Below are 21,146 nucleotides of genomic sequence, written 5' to 3'. Positions count from 1 at the left end.
ACCACAGTCCAGAAAATTTATTTCCATCATAATGCAGTTCCCCTATATGCATACTGCATACCTCCAAAACCTGCACTAACGACAATGACAAACCTCTTCTGTTTCTTCTACAGTTATAATTGCCGATTTTAAGCACTGATAATTGTTTCTTCAGAGCACTCTTGTAAAGAACGAAAGCATTATTCCCAAATTAACTGACAGATTTAGGAAAGACGAATTAAAACCTAAGATTTGTAAAGAGACATCCTATTAATGTTTCCTGTTAATCTGTTATGCTGATCCCCAAAGGAAATAATGTTTATATGACCACTCTGTTCATCTTTGCCCACATCCACATTATCCTTGTTCCCAAAACTCCCCCAGATTACTTTTGAACCCTTTGGCCAGTTTCAATGACCTTTCACTAAGGGCAAAGGTATCAGTTAGCTAAGCTGCTAACAGTTTAATGAAACACAAAGTCTGCTTCTCCACATGCTATTTTAAGTGGTTTCATTAAGAAAAACAGTGGTACATTAACATGCTCATTCCCAGACATCAACCAATCCTCATAGCCAAATCTTCAGGCTTTGCCAGCTCTAGTGCTCATGAATTAATTATGAAAAGCGCTCAGCATTAACAGCTTGCACTGATTTCTGCTCCCACTGAACCAGTTATGATGTTACATGTTGAGCACCAAAGAAATGAACACATCAACTGATAGAAAATGCAGTAACACAGGAAACATCAAATTTGCAAAAACCAAGAGAGCATCCAGAAGGCTAACTTCTGTGCTAGAGCCACACCTAGATATCTAACATGACATTTAATTATGCAAATTGCTCAGCTCCTTCGGGCTTCCTCCATCATAAAGCCTATGATGGAGGCACACACAAAACCAAGTTATCCTGGCTCACAACCATCTGTTTGGCAACTATAAGCTCATCTTTACTCTCCTTCCCCTCCCACATTTCTTCTCCTCTTGACAGCTTTAAAACTTTCAAAATAATTATTGAAATATATTGACTACATTTGCTATTTGGGACCATTTAGGAAAGTATTGTAAATAATTTACTTTGTGCAAAAAAATTATCACTCTTTCAACCAAATTGTTATTGAGCTAATTTCTGATCCATACTCATGAGCAGTTTTGAGGGAGGATTAAGTAAAGGATACAGATCACAAATTGTTTCAGGAAGAGCACACCAAGTTCAGGACAGCATGAAAGGAGGAGCCAATGTTTGCCAGAAAAGCCAGAAAGCAGACAGATTAGCATTATGTTTTTCAATCATCTGGCAAAAGCATTCTCTACTACCTCAGCAAAACAATTTTCACAAGTCAACAGGGCTGTGCTATGGTCCTACAGAACAGCAGAACATTATTTCACCCCCTGATTTATATGGTGCTTTTTAAGAGGCTCCTGCACATGGCAGGAAAAGTACTACATGTTAAGCAGTCTGGAAACAGCAGCACACAGAAAGTAAAGAAAGTATCGAAGTGAGCAAGAACATGTATGCAATTACTTATTACATACCCTTAATACTACACAATTCATATTTAGAGGGCTTACATGATGCAGTTTGTGTTACTTCCACATATGTCTTACTATACCTTGCCTGGTCGAAATTCTGGGAAGAGCTCTGTAACACTTGGCAACTGTTTGGTAGCGTCTCGCTGCATGATTCCTGCAAGAGGAAGTGTGAGTTTGCCTTCCTTGGATTCTGCCTGCCTGGCTTCTTGAGGTCCCATCTCTGACTCAGAATCAGAGCTGCTGCTGAAATCCACCTTGTCGGAGGCAGCAGAGGAAGGAGCAATGATGGAGGGCAAAATGATACCGTCTCCATCTTCAGATACTACAATAGAACAAGCACCTTATAAACAAACATGTTTCCTCCCCGTCCCCTAGTACAACCCCATAATGCCACATCTATTGTTTGTACCAAGTTATGCAAAAAATAAGCCTCTGCAGATATTATGAGTACCATTCTGGCTTAACCTTTCATTTTATCCTAAGCGTTCCAAGGTGAATTTCCCAGCCACAACTGAGAGGATGAGATAAAAAAAAGCAGTTTCATTGTCAATATCAGTATTTTAACAATCCCTGGAAATATATTTCGCCCTACATTTCAGACAATCCTATAACATTGCATATCAGGACAAAGACCCACCTTTAAATGCAGTCTGCAGACCGAATTTTGATGACGTGTGTGCTTGCCGCAGAATGAACTGCTACACAGCAGTGTTTGCCTCCTTCAGACATTCATATTGCCAGAGAGAAGAAAGTCCTCACTCACCAGTGGCAGCTGCATCCTTTTCATCTTCTTTCTTTCCGGGTACCGGAGGTGGTGGTGGTGGCGGCATCAACTTGGAATCAATATCTTCACAGTCAGCATCATAATCATCCTCATCTTCATCTAACCAGTCAGGAGACAAGACTGCATATTAAGCAGACAATAAAAGGGAACCAGGCACCCTTCCCATTTATACTCATACCTGTCCCAACCTGGTGAGAAGACCAGGTCTTCTCATTAGTAAGGAGACGATTCTCGTTTTGTAACTAGTTCAGCTTCCTGCACAAACTCATTTGCAAGATTTAAATTTAAGAAAGAGCGGGAAGGAGGAAAAAAGGCAAACTGACAGAAAGATGACTGAAGCACTGTAAAAAAAAAAAATTAAAAAATTCTGCTATCATCTCCCCTTATTCACACTTCACGGAGCAAATAAAGCTGCTAAAGAAGTAAGAAATACCCCCAAAAAGCCCAAATCACCTTTTTTGGTTAAAAAGCCCAAATCACCTTTACACCCCACTAACCACAATAAGTCAACAGAAAGGTTAAGTGTAAGGCAGCTTTAAGGAACATGCAAAGATTTAGCATTTGCACTAGCAGTTACTAAAAGGGAAAAGCTGCACGTTTTGAAAATGTGACAGATACCTGGGACCAGCAAAAGAATCTGAGTGCCTTCTGCAGAAAGTCATTTCAGAAAAAGAATTCAAGGGTAAAACAGGAGAGACATAGTAAGATTGAAATGACTCTTTAAGGGATCAGGACCTTATCTCTATCTTTGAGTATCCCTGAGAAGCACCTGGCCTCCTGCAGAACCCTCTTCCTAAGAACACAGGTTGAAGAAATATGAGCAGGTATTGGGTATTCTCCGCAGGGGATCTCAGAGCAAAAGGTCGATCCTGTTTTCTCTTCTGAGTATAGTTTGACTCTAATGAGGAACTGACTCCTTAAAAAATGAAGATATCAAGCAGTGGCTTCAGCCAGTGAACACAGTTTCACAAAAGCTTATATTGGGTTCTTGAAGCAAGGAACGGAAAGGCACGTCACCCATATAAGAGACTGTCAAGGCCCATTGCCCCAAAATACCTTCTACAGCTTGAGCTGTAACACTAATCCCATTTACCTGGTCTTTGAACTGGCTGCAGGCTGCCCATTGCCTGCTTATACCTACGGCTCTCATCTTCTGCCACTTCATTAATATCTGAATAATCAACAGCATCTTCTGTGCTCTTAACCCAGCCTATGAAGGAAAGAAATCTAGTCACTCAAAACTTTATCCTGATACAGATTACTAACTTCAGACTTCACTATGTACATATGAATCCTTTCCTATATTTTCTTTTCTTAGAGGAACAAAAATATCTGATTAACATCTCCCAACTGAGTATTTTCCCCTCATTCCAACCAAAAGCTCCAAGAGCTCTGAATTTCCCCTAAAGATTGGTAAGTAACTTAGCACAAAGAACACCTTTCACTTACTCAGTGAAACTGTTCAACAAGCTCAGAAATAAGAGAGACATGCACAAAATAGGCTTGTTTAACACAGGGGAAAACACAGGGTAAAATTATTTATGAGGAATGAAAGACAAGTAAAAAGAAACTTATAAAAAAATTAAAGAAAACAAGTGCAAAAGTGACCAAGAGATAATGTGGGATTCACTCTGGCAAGAAGGAGAAGGCAAGTCCGTTGCCAGAGGACCTCGGAACAGATAACATCACAATATTCCTCGCAGCCCTAGATGGCCTGGGTGCATTTCTTCCTCCCCAGTAAGAGCTCTGATCCTGCAGCCCCTCTGTCATTTAACTGCAGGTATCCCAGTGCCTAACCTTCCTCATCCAGGTGGGCTCCATCGGCCTCCGGGCTGTCCTCCTCGCTGGCTGTAATTTCAGTGATCAGGTTGCCCAGTCCCAGCACACCCAGCCCGGCCAGGTGCTTCTTGGATTCCTGGAGAGACCAGAGCCACGTCTCTGCTGGGAGGCTTTGCTAGCTCCGCCAGCGAGGCCGGGCCGAGACCCCTAGCCGCCTGCCCGGTCCCGTCCTGGAGCCTGCCCCACCTGCACTTCCCTGGGCCTTCGCCGGAGCCTGGCCCACCAACACCTCCTCCCTGGTCCGCCTCGGACCCCGGTTCCTCTCCCATCCCTCAGCGCGCGCCGCCGGCCAGTTCGGGCCGAAGCGGCGTCTCCCCGGCGCGCCACAGCCCTACCTTGTCGAGGATGCTGTCTCCTTCCAGCTGCCCCGCCTCATTGATGTTACCGAAGAGGAACCCGGCCAGCAAGAAGGGCTCGGCGCGGCCGCCATCTGCCTCCTCCTCGCTCTCGGAGTCTGACATCGCGGCGGCACCGACCGGAACCGGAACCCGGCCGCGAGCTGAAGGAGCCGCCCCGGCAAACAGCGCCCCCGTGCGGCCCCACCCCGCAATGTCCCAAGGAAGAGCAGAGGCTCCGGCGTTCACCGAAAAAATCGTTTATTGCATTTAAGAAACGGGGTCTGGCTTTCCACAGGAAAGAACTACGTTTAGAACAGGTGCGTTACAAACAGCAGGGTGAGTTAATACGAGAGACAGAGAGATGAGAAAAGTTTTATTACAACTTAAAACCGCATAATTTAAAAAAAAAATCCTTTAAAACTGTTAGCTGTAATACAAATTCTTTTATAGTATAATATCAAGTTGCCAGTGTATGTATCAGTACCACACTTCAGTCTTGGGCTCCCACTGCTGAAAGGCGGCCCCTGCAGCCCACCTGGGGGGTCAGGACCCCCGTGAGATCCATCCGCTTCTTGGGGTCAGCCCAAGCAGCACCGAGGTTTCTACAGAGGAAGGTTTAGCACTCAGAGACAGAGCATGGTGACGCTCTTCTAGTTTAAATTTCATAGAAATAGCTACAGCTGCAAACTGGAGAAAACACTTACGCATCTATGCATGCCTCGTAACATCCTTTGGACACAGAATTCCTGAACTGCTCAGCTCCCTGTGGATGGCTACAGCTATATTTAAAAAAACCCAAAAAACCCCAAAAACCCAACCAAACAAAAAAAAAACCCAACCAACCAACCAAAAACCACTGAAGTATTTTGGAAATCATTCACAAACTGAAAGATTAAAATTGGTCTCTTCATAGAGAGTCTCTTCTGTGAATTAAGACATACACCCTGTGTTTCTATTCAGTAACAAACTGAGGAATCTTGAACAGTTTGGGAAACCTGCACAGCTTAACCTGGATTTTCTGATCTCCCGAAAACAGACAAAATCCAGCCATGGGATTGTGTGAAGTCTGTATTTGTTACCTGCCCACAGGAAAAAAAAACCAACAACCAAACAAACAAAAAACCCCCACAACCAAACCAAAAAAAAAACCCCACAAACACGTGGGAGGAACAGAATGGATTGTAGACTGAAGCACTGGACTACTTACAATAACATGCACCACAAATTGTAGGGGGGAAAAAAGGGGGCGGGGGGAGATCGCAAATTGAGAATGCCCACTGAATGGAAAAGTTCATTGGATCTGTGTGCTCCTGAAGCTCATTCTCATGAAAAGCAGAGGCTGGAGGAAACCAGCTGGCAGGACTTTTGCTCCTGGCACAAAACGACAGAAATACAAAGCATCTAAATGACTATTAATGAGGTACTCTAAAGTCAGTAAAAAGTTTTTGATGGTGTTCAAAGTTCACTTTCTGCTCATTTTCATCACTATTATGTTATTCTCCTCAGTACTGTTGTGCAATCCATTTAAGAAGTAATTTACATGGGAATAAAAAGTTCTAGCATAATGTAGTCAATTCAAATAAATTGATTGAGTAGGTGAATTTTATCTTACCATACTCTGTTCCAGTTAACACCAGTAGGATGGCTGCTCTGTGAGCCTACAGGAATGGGGTGTGTGTAATAATACTTGCTCACAGAATTTCTCCTCCACAAAACTACTGTAATCAAGTTAGGAATAACCACAAAAGATGCAGAAATAAAAGATATCAGTATGTAAAAAAAGTAAAAACTTTTTAAAACAGTAGTAGCTTCAGTAGAAAATTGCAAATATATGTAGCAAAAGAAAAAAAAAAGGAGGTGCCTGTTGTTGAAATTAGGTCTATTTAAGAGCAGTCCAAACATATCACAAGCTTTAAGTACATCTCTGAACAAAGCAAAGGTTATGGGCTTGCACCAGGGTAACTAGACAGTTGATTTAGGCCTGACTAGCATTTAAAAAAACACCAACATGTGCACTGGCTTTAATAAATACATTTTAAACATGATAAACTATTTACTTGGTTACTGAAATTTACCTACAGAACATAATCTTGAATTACAAGGCACAGAGTTAATTGCTGCCTGCAAGTCAAGCCCACACTAAAGGCCTACTACTAAAGTAAAGGCAGAACGTGGTAGGTAGAAGTTACCTCACTGAAATACTCCTATGCTCTTAACATCCTGCAGGGCACTGTGGTAGTAGCCACATCTGGAACAGCACTCCGAGTGCAAAAGATGCAAAGACACTCCAGACAATAGCACTTGGTGAAGAAAAGTATGCAGAGTCTCTAGGCTTCTGCAAGCATCATGCATAGTGAGTCTTTTGGTGTTGCTTGTGATGAGACAACATTTGGAACTTGGTTCACTAGCCACATATACCAGTATTTAGATTAACTGCAGTTTATAATCTATGGATTGCAATTTGCTAAAGCAGTATCAGTATGAGCATAACTCAGATATACAAAAATTGCAGTTAGTGTAGTATCAGTTACACCAGCTGAAGAAAGGCACATCCTCTTCAAAGAGGGAAATTAGGGCACAAATACAAATATTTCCATCCACCTGGTATTTTTGCCCATATCAGATAAAGCAAGGTCAAATTAACACAAGATCCCCAATAACCCTGTTGATGTGTTTTCTGTTATCTTGCTAAAATGAGGCTTTTTTTCTGCCCAGGATATACACCAGTGCAGTTTTGCAAGTGTGGGAATCATAAGAAAGGAAGTTCTGAATTACCAATTGAAGCTGCATCTGGACAAAGACAGCACTGTCAACTTCAGACAACAAAGCCCAGTCCAGCACCATTTATTTCACACAAAGTATCTTTGAAGCATGCTGCTTTCATACCACCAAGCTGTAAGGTTAAGTCTAAGGAAGGTTTCATGCACTCACTCCTCAGCTTGTCACAGAATCACACATGAAGAACAGTGCACATCCTGAAAATAAAAGCCAGCTGCCACTCGCTGGAGCTGCTAAAGAAAGTTTAAAAGTATGTAAATAGAACTTCAGTTAAAAGAGTTCATAATAACTGATCCCATACTAGAGAGAAGAAAATTGCCTAGGTAAACCTATCCAGTGATTGGCTAACCATTACAAGTTTAACTGAAATTATCAGTGAGTTGTCAGGAAGAAACGAGAGTTCCTGGTTCCTGTAAATAGAACCTCCAAATTTTCTGTCAGTGTTCTCCCAGAAAAACAAAGGAATTTGCTGTAAAAATCTCAGGTGGTGGCTCCAAGAACATTTAGAAGTGAAGCAATGAATTCCTGAAGAGCAAAGGGGCTGCTATGAAGTTTCTGGGATTTGTCAAAGGGATCACACTGAAAATCTCATTTTGAGAAGTGTCAACCCAACTACTTCAGTCAGTCCAAGAAGCTAACTGCTAACTTTAGTCTCAGGGTGCAAAGTCTCTTTGGAGAGTAAAATAAAAACTCAGTTTAGAAGATTATGGAAGACTTGCATCTATACTACTCTTCCACTTCTCCAATTCCAAAGTATGAAAATCACTCATTTGAGTGATTCATCATTATCCTAAGTTCCTTACATTAGGAGAAATCAGCTCCTGTTTCTATTAATAAAAATCATTGCAGGTGTTCCCTGGGTCTTGCTCATTGCATTAAACATGCCTTATACATATAAGGTGAATCTCAGTAATATTTCAGGCATTTTTGCATGTAAACAAATTGTTTTCAAGCTTTAAATTGACAAATTAAAACAACTGGATGGCCAGACTTCTCTTTGTAAAACAAATTCAGTCAGTAAATAAGGGATGGGAAAAGCAGCAGCTATGCTTAAAGCAAAGTTATCAGAATTTGTGCTTTTCAGCAAATCTAGTAACTCATGGCTATCTAGTAAATAAGTCTGGTTTCAAAGAAGTCCCTTCTTTTATTTTCCTCCACTAAATAAGGACAGAAGCCAAGTGATCCCTGGAGAAGCTGGAGACTGGAACTTTAAAAATAAAGTTGATATTTGACCTCTCAGTTGGAAAAAAAACAACCTGTTCTGTTTCAGTTTCCCTGAAGCAGTAAGACTGCAAGAATATTCATTGCATAAACCATTTCTGCTTAGAGCTGTTAGTGCAAGATGCAAATCTTCAATTTAACTCATTAAAGAGCCCTCCAAGATTCCAGTCAATATTCAACTTCGAACAGCCATCATCCGAGGTAACTACAACAAGACACATTTTCTTGCGTTCTTCTTTGTCACAGGATACAGAACTGCACGCACAGCTTCAGCAAACACCTCCCGAACACCCTCTTGATTCAACGCTGAGCACTCCAAGTATTTGACTGCTCCAATTTGTTTAGCCAGCGAAGTCCCCTGCTGCGGGGTAGTAGGAGCCAAGCTTTGCTCTTTCAACTTTTTAACTGTTTCCAGGTCATTTCTCAAGTCTCTCTTTGTGCCCACTAAAAGAATGGGAACATTTGGACAGTGGTGAGAAACTTCAGGATGCCATTTGTGCCTCACATTTGCATAGGAAGAGGGGCTACCAATGGAGAAACAGATAACAAATACATTGGTTTGAGGATACGAGAGCGTGCGCAGGCGGTCATATTCTTCCTGACCTGCAGTATCCCAGAGATTCAGGCTAACTGTCCGGCCATCAACAGTCATTTGGGCACTGTAGTTGTCAAACACAGTAGGGATGTACTCTTCTGGGAAGGCATTGGTGGTATAACTGATGAGAAGACAAGTTTTTCCCACAGCGCCATCTCCAACAACTACGCACTTTATAGTCTGCATTCTTTACCCAGAAACAAAGTCCTGCACAAAGCAAGAAAAAAAGTTAGGAAAAGCACACTGAATTATAATAATTTAAAAGATAAGCTTTATAGCAAGTGTTTTTAATATTGCTAACAATTTTTTTTCACAGCTACACACACTCAGTGTCTCAGAAGCCACTATGAAGAGCTCATAGGCTAGAAAGACAATAGTGAAATGGAGATGGAATGTGTTGAGAGCTCAGTGACAACTTTGCTGCATTTCAACCATGTAAGTACAAATTAGCCAAATTCCCACAGTCTTGCCTTACTGCCAGACAATTTCCCACAGGCAAAGGGACAAATCCTTAAAGGTACCTGCAAGTGGAAAGGGATCGTGACTTGAGACAAAATACTCTGTCATTTGTAGGTTCACACACACACCTCTGTGTACACACACAGCCCCTCCAAGACTCACACTTCTTGTCTACACAGTCTACTGCCTAAACAGTTTACCACAAAGAAAGGTCCAAAAATTATACAATAAACCAAGATACCCTTTGCTGGGCTATACTGCTACTGTTTACTTTAATGATTTGCTCAACTCAGGGAACAAAGCAAGCTCACTACCCTTGACTTCAGGAGAGCAGACTTTGGCCTCTTCGGGGACCTGCTTGGTAGAATACCATAGGACAAAGCCCTGGAGGGAAGAGGGGCCCAAGACAGCTGGCTGGTATTCAAGGGTCAACTCCTCCAAGCTCAGGAGTGATGCATCCCAACAAAGAGGAAGTCAGGCAAAAATGCCCAGAGGCCTGCATGGATGAACAAGGAGCTCCTGGGCAAAGTCAAACTAAAAAAGGAAGCCTAGAGAAAGTGGAAGCAAGGGCAGGTAGCCTGGGAGGAATAGAGAAACTGTCCAAGTAGCCACAGATCAGGTTAGGAAAGCAAAAGCCCTGATCTGGCCAGGGACATCAAGGACAACAAGAAAAGTTTCTATAGGTATGTCAGTGATAAAAGGAAGACAAAGGAAAATGCAGGCCCCCTCCGGAATGAAACGGGTGACATGGTTACCCAGGATAGGGAGAAGGCTGAGGTACTCAACGACTTCTTTGCCTCAGTCTTCACTGGCAAGTGCTTGAGCCACACTGCCCAGGTCACAGAAGGCAAAGGCAGGGACTGAGAGAATGAAGAACCGCCCACTGTAGGAGAAGATCAGGTTCGAGAATATCTAAGGAACCTGAAGGTTCACAAGTCCATGGGACCTGACAAGATGCATCCACAGATCCTAAGGGAACTGGTGGATGAAGTGGCTAAGCCACCCTCCATCACATTGGAGAAGTTGTGAAGGCACTCCAGTGAAGTTCCCACTGACTGGAAAAGGGGAAACATAACCCCCATTTTTAAAAAGGGAAAAAAGGAAGACCCAGGCAACTACAGACCAGTCAGTCTCACCTCTGTGCCTGGCAAGATCATGGCGCAGATCCTTCTGGAAACTATGCTTAGACACATGGAAAATAAGGAGGTGATTGGTGACAGCCAACATGGCTTCACTAAAGGGCAAATCGTGCCTAACAAATTTGGTGGCCTTCTATGATGGGGTTACAGCGTTGGTGGACAAGGGAAGAGTGACAGACACCGTCTACCTGGACTTGTGCAAAGCATTTGATGCTGTCCTGCATGGCATCCTTGTCTCTAAATTGGAGATACGTGGATTCGACAGATGGACCACTCGGTGGATAAGGAATTGACTGGATGATTGCACTCAGAGAGTTGCAGTCAACAGCTCAATGTCCACGTGGAGTTCAGTGACAAGTGGCCTTCCTCAGGGGTCAGTACTGGGACCAGCACTGTTTAACATCTTTGTCAGCAACATGGACAGCAGGATTGAGTGCAACCTCAGCGAGACTGCTGATGACACCAAGCTGTGTGGTGGACACACTGGAGGGAAGGGATGCCATCCAGAGGAACCCTGACAGGCTTGAAAGGTGGGCCCATGCAAACTGCACAAAGTTCAACAAGGCCAAGTGCAAGGTCCTGCACATGGGTTGGCACAATCCGAAGCACAACTACAGGCTGGGCAGAGAATGGATTCAGAGTAGCCCTGAGGAGAAGGACCTGGGAGTGTTGACTGATGAAAAGCTCAACATGAGCTGGCAATGCGCACTTGCAGCCCAGAAAGCCAACTGTGTCCTGGGCTGCATCAAAAGAAGTGTGACCAGCAGGTCGAGGGAGGTGATTCTGTCCCTCTGCTCTCATGAGACCCCCCTGCAGTACTGCATCCAGCTCTGGGGTCCCCAGTACAAGAAGGACATGGAGCACTGGAACAGGTTGCCCAGAGAAGCTGCGGATGCCCCATCCCTGGAAGTGTTTAAGGCTAGGTTGGATGGGGCTTTGGGCAACCTAGTCTAGTGGAAGGCATCCCTGCCCATGGCAGGGGGCTTTGAACTAGATGATCTTTAAGGTTCCTTCCAACCCAATCCATTCTATGATTAATCAGGCCGCAAGAAACTACATTTTTACAGGATACCAGATAAAAGGTTCAGAAAGTAGCATGTACAAGAAAAGCTGTTCTTTGAAATATAACTAGCCACAGTACCCAGGTTAGAATACATAAAGAATTTTTCTAAAGAAGCCAAGAACAGATTATTCTCACTAATCAGTGACAGAACAAGCAAAACATAATAGGCTTGAGCTACAATAAAGTTTATACTGAGCATTAGAAAAATATATGCTGTAAAAGATCAGCAAACAGCCTTCCTAGGCAGACTGGGTAATTGTTACAGGAGATATTTGACACTTAAAAGCCTCCTTACTCCTTTCCTGATATGTGAAGAGTAGGTTTGATAATCAAATGGATATAGGCTAAAACTCAGTTCATTCTAAACTTCATCACATGAACAGCAGGAACTTTGAAAATAGCATGGAACAACTACAAGCAGTTATTTGTTGTACTTTTGTTGTATGCTGGAGCTTCCACTGCTAGCCTGAACAAGAAGGAACCTGCATCTGCCTTCTCACTCAAATGCCTTTGAGGTACTATCAGTAATCCTCAACTTGCAACCAGCAGCAAACATGCTGCTTCAAACAGAAGAAACAAATAGTGGGAGGAGCCATGTTGCATATTCCAGAAAGATCACAGCTCCAACACCATGACAATAGCAAAGGGAACACATGAAAATGAGCAATATTGAAGTACTTCACTTATAAAAGTCACGAAACCCTCTCTCCTCAACTTCTTCTTCAAGACCACCCAAACAAATCAACAACTCACTACTATTTAAGTCTCAGCTTTGTCCTTTTTTGACAAAGTCTTTATCTGTATCCACAGACTGCTGTCTTCCCACTGGGAGGACACATGATTCTTCTGTAGTAAGTGAATTTAGGCTACCTTAAGCTTTGGTACAAAGCTGCATGAGACAACTCGAATGATATTGACTGTGGTCACTACAACATACAGTGCTTAAGGAAGTATCAATGTCTGTACACACGCACTATTGAAAACCAATCAGTGGTGGGAAGCAGTGTAGAAACCTTGCTCCAGAAAGACCAATCAGGACATCGGGGGAAAACAAAACAAGCAGTTTATCCTTTTTGGAAATGGCAGGAATCACATTTCTAAAACAACATGAATCACCTGACATGAAATCTGGCAAATACTTTTACGTTTTGGCAGAAAAGCATACATGTGAGTTTCATCGTACATCCAAAAAAAAAAAAAATCATCCTCTTTGAAGGCTCCAGTCAAATGTAAAAAATGTGTATGCAACTGCATATTATAAAGGTAATCAGGAAAATGAAGAACTGCAGTGACCAGCAAAAGCTGACAGCAGGACTGCATAAATTATTCTAGAACAGTTGCACCAAGATTTTCATTTAACAGTGCAGGGGGGCGGGAAATAGGTAAATTTTGTCAAATTAGAGGCTTTCTTGCATTTTGCAAACCCCAAAGTTGAAACCCCTTTGAATATAAAATTACTTAAAACATTACAAATTTAATGTTTTTAGCATTGTATGATTAGTAGAGGTTGAACACCGTTACTGGCAGTAACAATACAACATAATATCTCTGAACACAAAGGGCCTAAGTGCTACAAGCAAACAGTGACGGAAGAGCGGTTGTATTTTAGTATGATAACACTGTTCTACCTGACAATGCAACCATAACTCACCATCCTAATCTCTACTGCTGCCTTCCCTGTAGGGCAGATCACTACCTGCTTTGAGACATAGCCGTGCTCTCTCAAGCAGCAAGGTTGCCTTCAAATGTTTCCAAACCCTGTTTCCCCTTCCCACCCAGGTAGCGTGCCACCTCCTCAGCTGTGACCACACACTGAAAAAGAGTGAGGAATTGTTTCATACAGTTTACCAAGTAATACCACAATCAATTGCGTTGGTACAACCAAGCCAGTGGTAGCATATGGTGAGAATGAATCATGGGGGAGGAAAACCGTAAGTTGCCATTGCTGCCAAAGTATCACTGGACTGCAGCACAGAGAGCAGGTTTTAAAGCTTATTCCTGCATTTACTTCAAACCACTGAAGTACTAGAGGATGCTGTGCCAGAAACCTTAGCGGTGACCAAAAATTCCAGAGCAAAAGGTTTTTTTCCAAATGAACTACTTATGCAAAAGACCGCTGTTTTGATGTCAATAACAACTGACATCACAGAGATGGCAGAACTAAGTCAGTTGGAGACATGCAATAAAAACTCAACTATAGCAACAAAAGTCTCATGGAGAACAAGATACACAAAGCCTTTTATATGCCCAGTTCCTAGTTTCTAAAATAAACAAATTGCAAAGACTTGGAAACAGATCTCTCTTTAGAACACCAACCACAAGTTCCTCCAAGGGCTTATACCTCTATGCATTTCTGTCCAGAGCTTTACACAGAAAGACAGGATATCCCAGAATTGTACCCCTACCTGCACACACCAGGCAGTGATATCTGGAGGGTCATCTCACCAATACTGTAAGACGATACAGGCAGTTTTATATATTGGTGAACTACAAAGCCACATGTATCCCATACCATCAACAGCTAAAATAGCTTGACTCAACTTGATTTAAAATTTCTAATAAAAGTGTGTTATCCAAAGATTATTTTGTTGGGGCTTTAGTTAAGAGGTTATTAGAGCTTTCAATTTGGAGAACAGGAGTAAGGTAAAAAAAAAAGCCTGGAACACGAATACTCTTTCACAGCATTAATATTTTGATATACCTGACTGAGGCTTGCATTTTAGAAGAGCAATATTTGCAATAGGAAATAATTCCATGCAAACATGCCAAAGCATCAGGCTAAGTATGAACTACACAAATACAATTAAAGAGCTTGTAGGCTTTTAATTATGTTTCTCTGCAGAACTCCATTAAAGTTGTCTTAGCTGAAAGGCATCCTGTGTGGCATAAGCAATACAGAAATACAAGCACACACCAGGCTACACATGATTTAGTGCTGAAACACAAAATTTAGATAAATTAATCCAAGAAGAGTAGAAAGAAGCTCCTACACTCTAGAAACCTGTATGTTGTGAGCAGACATAATTTGGAGGTGTAGTTTGGTTAAAGATTTACATATCAAAAACAAAGTTTTTTTTAATTTAAGCCAACCAAGTAAACAATACTACCTCTGTAAGGCCTTTTCTATTAAATCCATGTATCACTTTGTTCAAAACGTATAAAGTCTCTATTTTTTCTTGGAACAATTTGCCTAGCAATAAAACTCTCATAAGATAGCAAGAAGCTGGGGTTCAAATTTGCATGGAAAATTCTTTCTGTTTGTCAAACACTCCTGAACACTGCATGCTATTTGAATATAAATATGTGCTGAAAAAAAAATCCATACTCCAAAACCAAATTACCATCAAACATTACCAAGAGCAGGAAAAATGGTTTAGGGTTTGTTTGGGGTTTTTTTGGTGAGCTTCAAAAGAATTTTTGGGGAAAACTTTAGAGAGAAAAGCTCCTCATAAACAGGTAACAAGAACTGAAAAAGAGAAAAATACAGCTTAACACATCAAACACATCAAAAACAAGACTCAGAATTTAGAAACAGAAAGCTGGGTGCAAGTTTCGAAGCCAAGTTTAATTGTTACTCAGCAAGAGAAAGGAGTGAATGGAAAGTCCAAAGTAGTGAGGGGTAATCTGGGCTGCTTAGTCTTGCCAGAGAAAGGACTTCCACTACAGTTAAGGTGGAAGATCATCACAACATGAAGAGTTTTAGCAGTTACAGCAGAATAGGAATAATTTTCAAAGAATAAAAACAAAAACCCCAAACCCAACCACCCCACAAAGAAATGCTGTGCAAAAATACATACGAGAGACATTTCTATCTTGTCAATTGGTGTCTGAATTAGAAAACTTGCATTCCTGTTTAAGTTAGCTTCCTTCTCAGAAGATGCTGCTAAGTCTGCGCCTTTGTTGCCTGCACATCTGGCACTTCCTTTGGAACGTGCAAGATTTCAATCAACATGTCAAGACATCTTCTGGAGAGCTGCTCCCATTCTGACCTAATTACATATTTTCTGGTATCGTTAACACGGACAGCTTGCTCTCCTGTAACCCAGGCAGACATTTGCTTGGGAAATTCACTATTTGGAATTCACTTCCACTCCCCCTCTCCACAGAGCTATCATAAGTTAAATCACAGAATAACTTCATGTTGCGTCAGAATTTTTTGTGGGAGAGAAAAACCTTCTAGATCTTCCCTTTAATACTTCTGAATGAAAGTTTCTTGTCTGCTGAGAGAAGGGAGAAAACAGTGACAGAAAACAGAGAGGACACATGAACCTGAATTCTTCTGGGGCTTTCTAGATTTATGCTTTTTATACTTCCTGCACTTCGAAAAATAACAGGCAGAGGAACTACTTTTTAGCAGATCATGTCTCTGCCCTTGCTACATTAACACCAGATGCTTCTCTGTTAGGTGGATTTTAGCTTTGATATTGCTCTTTGATAACCTCATTTTCACAGAGTTTGTCAGGTCTTCCATCTCTCTCTTTCCAGTTTGGATAGGGCCCCATTTTGGCCAAAAATGAGCAGAAAACACACTAGGAATTCAGCTAAAATCATGTGCACTGAGCTGTGTCATTCTGTTCAGCCATCACCTTTGATCAATCCCTTCCTGTTTTGCAGGCTCAGAAGTTTGATAGTACTTTATCAGGAGCAAGCAGAAGCAGAACTTAAGAAATCTAAACGACTTAATTGCTCATCTTTCAGTAACAAAAACTAGATTATCAGAGACGATTCACTGTGTCTGCCTGACACGTGAAGTCAGCCAGACACTTTCAACAATGAATTGGGTGGATAAGGCAGTTCTAAATATATCCTACCATCCTCACTCATGCAAAGGAGTTAAAAGATCTTTTCATGTGTGCAGCTTAGCCACCAGACCTGACAGGGAAGAAAAAGGGGCTCTCAGCAATTTAATCAAGACTGTGGCACTATTCCACAACAGCTCAGCTTACTTGCCATTGTTTTAGGCAAGCACCAAATGAATGGACAAGTGCCAGACTTTTAGAATACATGCCAAGAAAGAGTAAAAAAGTTAAATAGGAGACCTCATCCCTAATACCCCTCAGTAATGAATGACCTACTTGGACTTCTCAGTCCCTTTCAAAATCTTCACACCACTTTCTGTCCTGCCATTTACCTGCAAGAGAAACAAAATACATGGCAACAGCCTGAGTGGCAGCAAAGGGGGGGGGGGGAAAATAAATGAACAAGCCAAGCCAGATTTCAGCAGCACAGCAGGAACTGTGCAGTCCACAACCCAGAGCTCCACATGAACAGCAGAAATGAGGAAGCTCACTTTCCGCAGAGCTTTGCCTAAAGGTTCAGCTCCCATGCACATATTACTGATGCCTAACAAGAGTTCATTTCTCACCGTTTGGTCCCTCAGTATGAATGCTAGAAAGGCCTTACCCCTTTTGGCACAAAAAGTTGTTTCACAGAAATAAAAGAAACCACCAAAAACCTTTCATATAATGTTTTTAAAACCTTCACTGCTGTAAAATTAGGCTGAAATTGGTTTATCAATTTAAAGATTTATTTTTTTCTTTCAGGGATGAAACACACATAAGCTTTACCATGTAAGCAGTATTTCTTAGGGAACCACAATGAAAACGAAGTGGTCTGCATGAGGTATTTGGGCACCTCAACCGCAAACCTCAGTGCACCAACACTCTTAATACAGGCACTCATACTCCAAACTTTATAGGAGAGCAATGATATTAGTGACCAAATATCAATGACCTTAAATTCTATGAATCCAAGATTATGTTTATTGGCTAATAAATACTTCCAAAGGGGATTAGAAACAAGCTCACTGCCCAGCTGTGAAAGAACACTACACCAAGGTGCAGTCATACAGGAACTAAAAACTAGGACTTCAGTAGATATCTGAATCCCCAGAATATGGATATGACGTGTATCCTGCCATAATCAAAAGCCGCAGAGTATCAAGCTTGATTTTCCTCCTGCAACCACATGCAGAAGCATGGACCTGTCAAGATGGGTATGCCTCACAATTTACTTGAACACAAGCGATCCTGATGCACTTCAAGGGTGAGTGCAGTAAAGATGTAAGACTTTGAGCCGGGACTGCAGGGTTCTGTGCTCAGATCCACTACACACCTCCTGAGTGATACAAGCAGCTTGCAGAGGTACTGGGTATCACAGTCAGTTCATAAAAAGTGAATAACATATGTCCTTCCTACCTTTTCTAGATTCTGGCGAGGCCTTATTCATTACTGTTGGCTAAAAGAAAAAGAGACATCAGACATGAGGTTCTGTGCAGAGGCACATTAAGCACATTGCAGGATGAATGATAAATCCAGTTAAATAATCCCTGATTCTCTATTTGAGGTGGAAAAAAACCCGTTAGTCTATCTTCCTAACATCTTTTGTCACCTGGGGTTTACTGGCACTCTAAACACTCCTTATTTTTAAGAAAAGCTGTAACAAAGTTGTATTTGAAGGGCAATGTGCATACTGGGAAAATCTAAGCTTTTTCCTCGAGAAAAAAGCCCACACGCACTTTTCATTCTCTTTGATTTCTCCACCTCCACCCCCAAATTTCACTGGGAGGTAAAAAACCAACCAAACAAAAAAAACATCAAAAATGCACTTGGTCAATCAATAAGTTTTCAGAAGTGTCTTTCAATAGTTTTGATATGATTAAAGCACGGACTCAGTGTGTATTACATCATGGCTTGTGTGCTACAGTATTGCAATATTTGCCAGTCTTGTTTGAATCAAGTATTGCAGTTCTAAAAAGTGAGCAGAAGTTATCAGTGGCAAGCAGTCTCTCAGCAGTCTATCAGATTTACACATACAGACATAGGAAAGTAAAAACAAAAACAAAAAAACCCCCCTCCTTTTAAAGGTATGGATCTTTACATGATACCGAACTGAAAACACTTTGGAGTCCAAAAGAATCACAGCCTCATCATGTAAGCAAATCAAACTGCATATTGTTTCCTCCTACTGATTGCAAACTGCACATTTATTGTTTTTTCAAGATCTCTCTAAAGTTCCTTCCAAGAAGAACATTTAAAAGCATCTTCTTAAATGGAAATAGTAAGTTAAAATGCCAAATATGTCTCATCAGTTTGGGCTTTTTAATAGGGAATTTAAGCTTGTGTGCAGCTGAACACTGGCAAACTGGCCAAATGGAGCCTTCATGCTATGTATTTTACATTTGACACAGAAGAGAGCATATGCTTTTCAAAATCAAAAAATAACACAGATAATGATGCTGGCACAAGGAACACTGCACTCCAGCACAGGACATGTGTTGCAGGCATAGGGTACACATAAATAACAAAAGCATTTAAAGCTTTTTTTATAATTCAGAAAACATGATAGGAATCACAAGTGTTTATATAAAGAGTAAAGAGACCAACTATTCATTGGTTCTTTAAAAAAAAAAAAACCAAAACCCCCAAAAAACCACCAAACCAAAAACCACCAAAATAAAGGGACATCAAATTAAATCAGAAAGAGGGAGGTTCAGAACAAGTAACAGGCAGCACTGCTTCTCAGGTTTTGATAGTAAGCTAGGAATTCCTCAGTACAGGATGTTACAAATACTTAAAAGTTTATAGGACTCGAAGAAAACTGCTAAGCTTATGAAAGAGAGGTCTGTAGCAGCCTGTAGCCTCTCAGCACTCAGAGTATTTTAGGTTACTACCTTGCTCTACTTTCCTGAGACAGCAATTTGGCAGATTTTAGAGACTGGATCAAACACAACTACTCTTACTTATCCCTGTAAAGGAAAATCCATTCTAAGCACTGAAACAAGAGACCTTTAGAAAACGCTAACTCATCATATGCCAACCTTTTATTACATCCGCTGGGAGCAGAGGTCGCCTTATATTTGTCACGTTACTCTTAATGTGGATTAGCATCAGCTTGACCTTAGAACAGCCCAGCCCAACCTTCGGACACTGACGAAGAGGGGAGAGCTGGACCTGCCCACGGGGCCGTTCCCGCTTCCCACACACTCCTGAGCGAGAAATGGGACCAGAAAAAAACTTGTTCCAAAACATCGCCCTTGCCCTACGCCTCCAGCATCTCCGAGCCCCCCGATGAGCACATTCACCTACACAAACACTGCCGAGTGTAGAAGCCAGGACCTGCATCCAATCTCCCGCAACCCCTGGAAACTGAGAGAACACCACGCCCTGCGGCTGGGGGGTTGATTACCCCGCTACTCCCAAGCTCGCCCCTCCCTCCTCCAAAGCTGGCTGCTTCACCAGCGCCGGCAGCGCGCGAACAGCCTCCACCGGGAAAAAAACCGCGACCGCCGCAGCTCCCAGACCGGGAGAGGCCGACCTCGGGCCGCCGCCCGGCTGACAACGAGGGTGGCGGCGACTGGACGCAGAGGATCTTCCTCCCGGGCGCGCCGCCTGCCCCGGCCTCCGTCCGCGCCCCCGCCGGCGGCAACGCTGAGGAGAAGCACCCGTTTCACCTTGCTGTGAAACCCCTTTGTGCATCTCTGAGCAGCAGAGGCAAGCCAGGAGGCCTCTCCCCAGCCGGCGGGCCCGCGGCCACCGCACCTCCTTTCACCTCAGGGCCCGCCGCAGGCCGCTCCGCCGCACGCGGGAAGCATGGGGCACCGCCCACGCCCCAGCACCGCGCCCCCGCCGTCAGCCGCCCTCCAGCCCCGCGAGCCCCACGCTCACCTCCCGCGCCCCCAGCGGCCGCTGCTCCCGGGGCTGCAGCAGACCCTCGACCCGGCCGCACTCCGGCGCCCGCCCCTGCCCCCGCCGCGCGCACGCGCCGCGCGCACGCGCCCTCTGCCCCGCCGCTGCCCTGGAAGCGTCCGCCAGGGGGCGCCGCGACGAGAGGGCGCCGCTGTGGGGCTGCGCGGCGCTTTCCAGCGTAGGGAGCGGAAAGGGGACAGGCGCGGGGCGGGGTGGAGGGTAGACTGCAGGCCTTGCTTGCTCCTGCTGTCGGGTTTTAGTACCTGAATATTTTAGTACCGTCGGCAAATGGTGTGTGTCGCTCTCCGCCCCCCTTACCAGCGCTGAGAGGTGTTAAACGGCGAAACCCCCTCAAGAATCCCCTGCCTCCATGCCCTCCTTGTCTCTCATTGCTTGGTGAATATTGACCTCTCACACCAGGGCAGTTTCATGCCTATAAACGGCTTTGAAGAGGAGGACGTCAAGTCCCCACTGGAGCCACAGGCAGCAATGACATTTCCCTCATGCCTGCAGTTGCCATCTCCCTCATAACACTTCCCCGGCCTGGTTCCTCCTTCATGGAGGGAGTGAGGTGGCGTGGGGAGTTAAGCTGAGCTCACTGTCCTGTCCTGGGCCTCTGCAGGCCCCAGAAATGCCAGAGTCAGGCAGAACAGTGGGCTATGAGCACCCTGGCCACAAAGAGACCTGGCACAGGCACAGGCTGCCTGGAGTGCAAAGAAGGGGGCTCTTCCTGTTC

At 43.3% G+C, this 21,146-nt stretch overlaps 2 protein-coding genes across 15 annotated transcripts in view; both read right to left on the bottom strand.

Annotated features, from left to right (window-relative positions):
- TAF1 (TATA-box binding protein associated factor 1) overlaps positions 1-4,610 on the bottom strand; it is a 35,108-nt gene extending 30,498 nt beyond the window's left edge. For 2 of the 9 annotated variants that reach the window (XM_054838945.1, XM_054838947.1), the window contains exons 1-5: positions 4,466-4,610; positions 4,089-4,206; positions 3,385-3,501; positions 2,271-2,411; positions 1,588-1,829 (exon numbers count right to left, since the gene is read on the bottom strand). In XM_054838945.1, the coding sequence (XP_054694920.1) occupies positions 1,588-1,829; positions 2,271-2,411; positions 3,385-3,501; positions 4,089-4,206; positions 4,466-4,591 (744 nt within the window). In that variant the 5' untranslated portion in view covers positions 4,592-4,610. The remainder of the gene's footprint in view (positions 1-1,587; positions 1,830-2,270; positions 2,412-3,384; positions 3,502-4,088; positions 4,207-4,465) is intronic. The other 7 variants (XM_054838951.1, XM_054838953.1, XM_054838949.1 and 4 more) reach the window with 6 other exon arrangements.
- A 3,925-nt stretch (positions 4,611-8,535) lies between these two features.
- Positions 8,536-20,474, bottom strand: LOC129211618 (rho-related GTP-binding protein RhoG-like). 6 transcript variants are annotated; one of them, XM_054838958.1, is made up of 3 exons: positions 20,390-20,406; positions 17,921-17,960; positions 8,536-9,269 (listed from the first exon to the last, which is right to left on the bottom strand). In XM_054838958.1, the coding sequence occupies exon 3, from the start codon at positions 9,246-9,248 to the stop codon at positions 8,673-8,675; it is 576 nt and encodes a 191-aa protein (XP_054694933.1). In that variant the 5' UTR covers positions 9,249-9,269; positions 17,921-17,960; positions 20,390-20,406; the 3' UTR covers positions 8,536-8,672. The 6 variants fall into 6 exon arrangements, with proteins under 6 accessions (XP_054694933.1, XP_054694931.1, XP_054694930.1 ...); XM_054838956.1 differs by lacking the exon at positions 20,390-20,406 and adding an exon at positions 20,040-20,079; XM_054838955.1 differs by lacking the exon at positions 17,921-17,960 and having other exon boundaries at positions 20,390-20,474.
- Positions 20,475-21,146: the final 672 nt, after the last annotated feature.

The sequence above is a fragment of the Grus americana genome, chromosome 12, assembly GCF_028858705.1.
Source record: "Grus americana isolate bGruAme1 chromosome 12, bGruAme1.mat, whole genome shotgun sequence".
Taxonomy (NCBI): Eukaryota; Metazoa; Chordata; class Aves; order Gruiformes; family Gruidae; genus Grus; species Grus americana.
Note: the sequence above shows the minus strand (reverse complement) of the source record. Positions and strands in the feature narration are given on the sequence as shown.

Excerpts from the sequence above, each read along its gene's own strand:
- LOC129211618 (XM_054838955.1), bottom strand. The coding sequence starts at position 9,248 with ATGCAGACTATAAAGTGCGTAGTTGTTGGAGATGGCGCTGTGGGAAAA.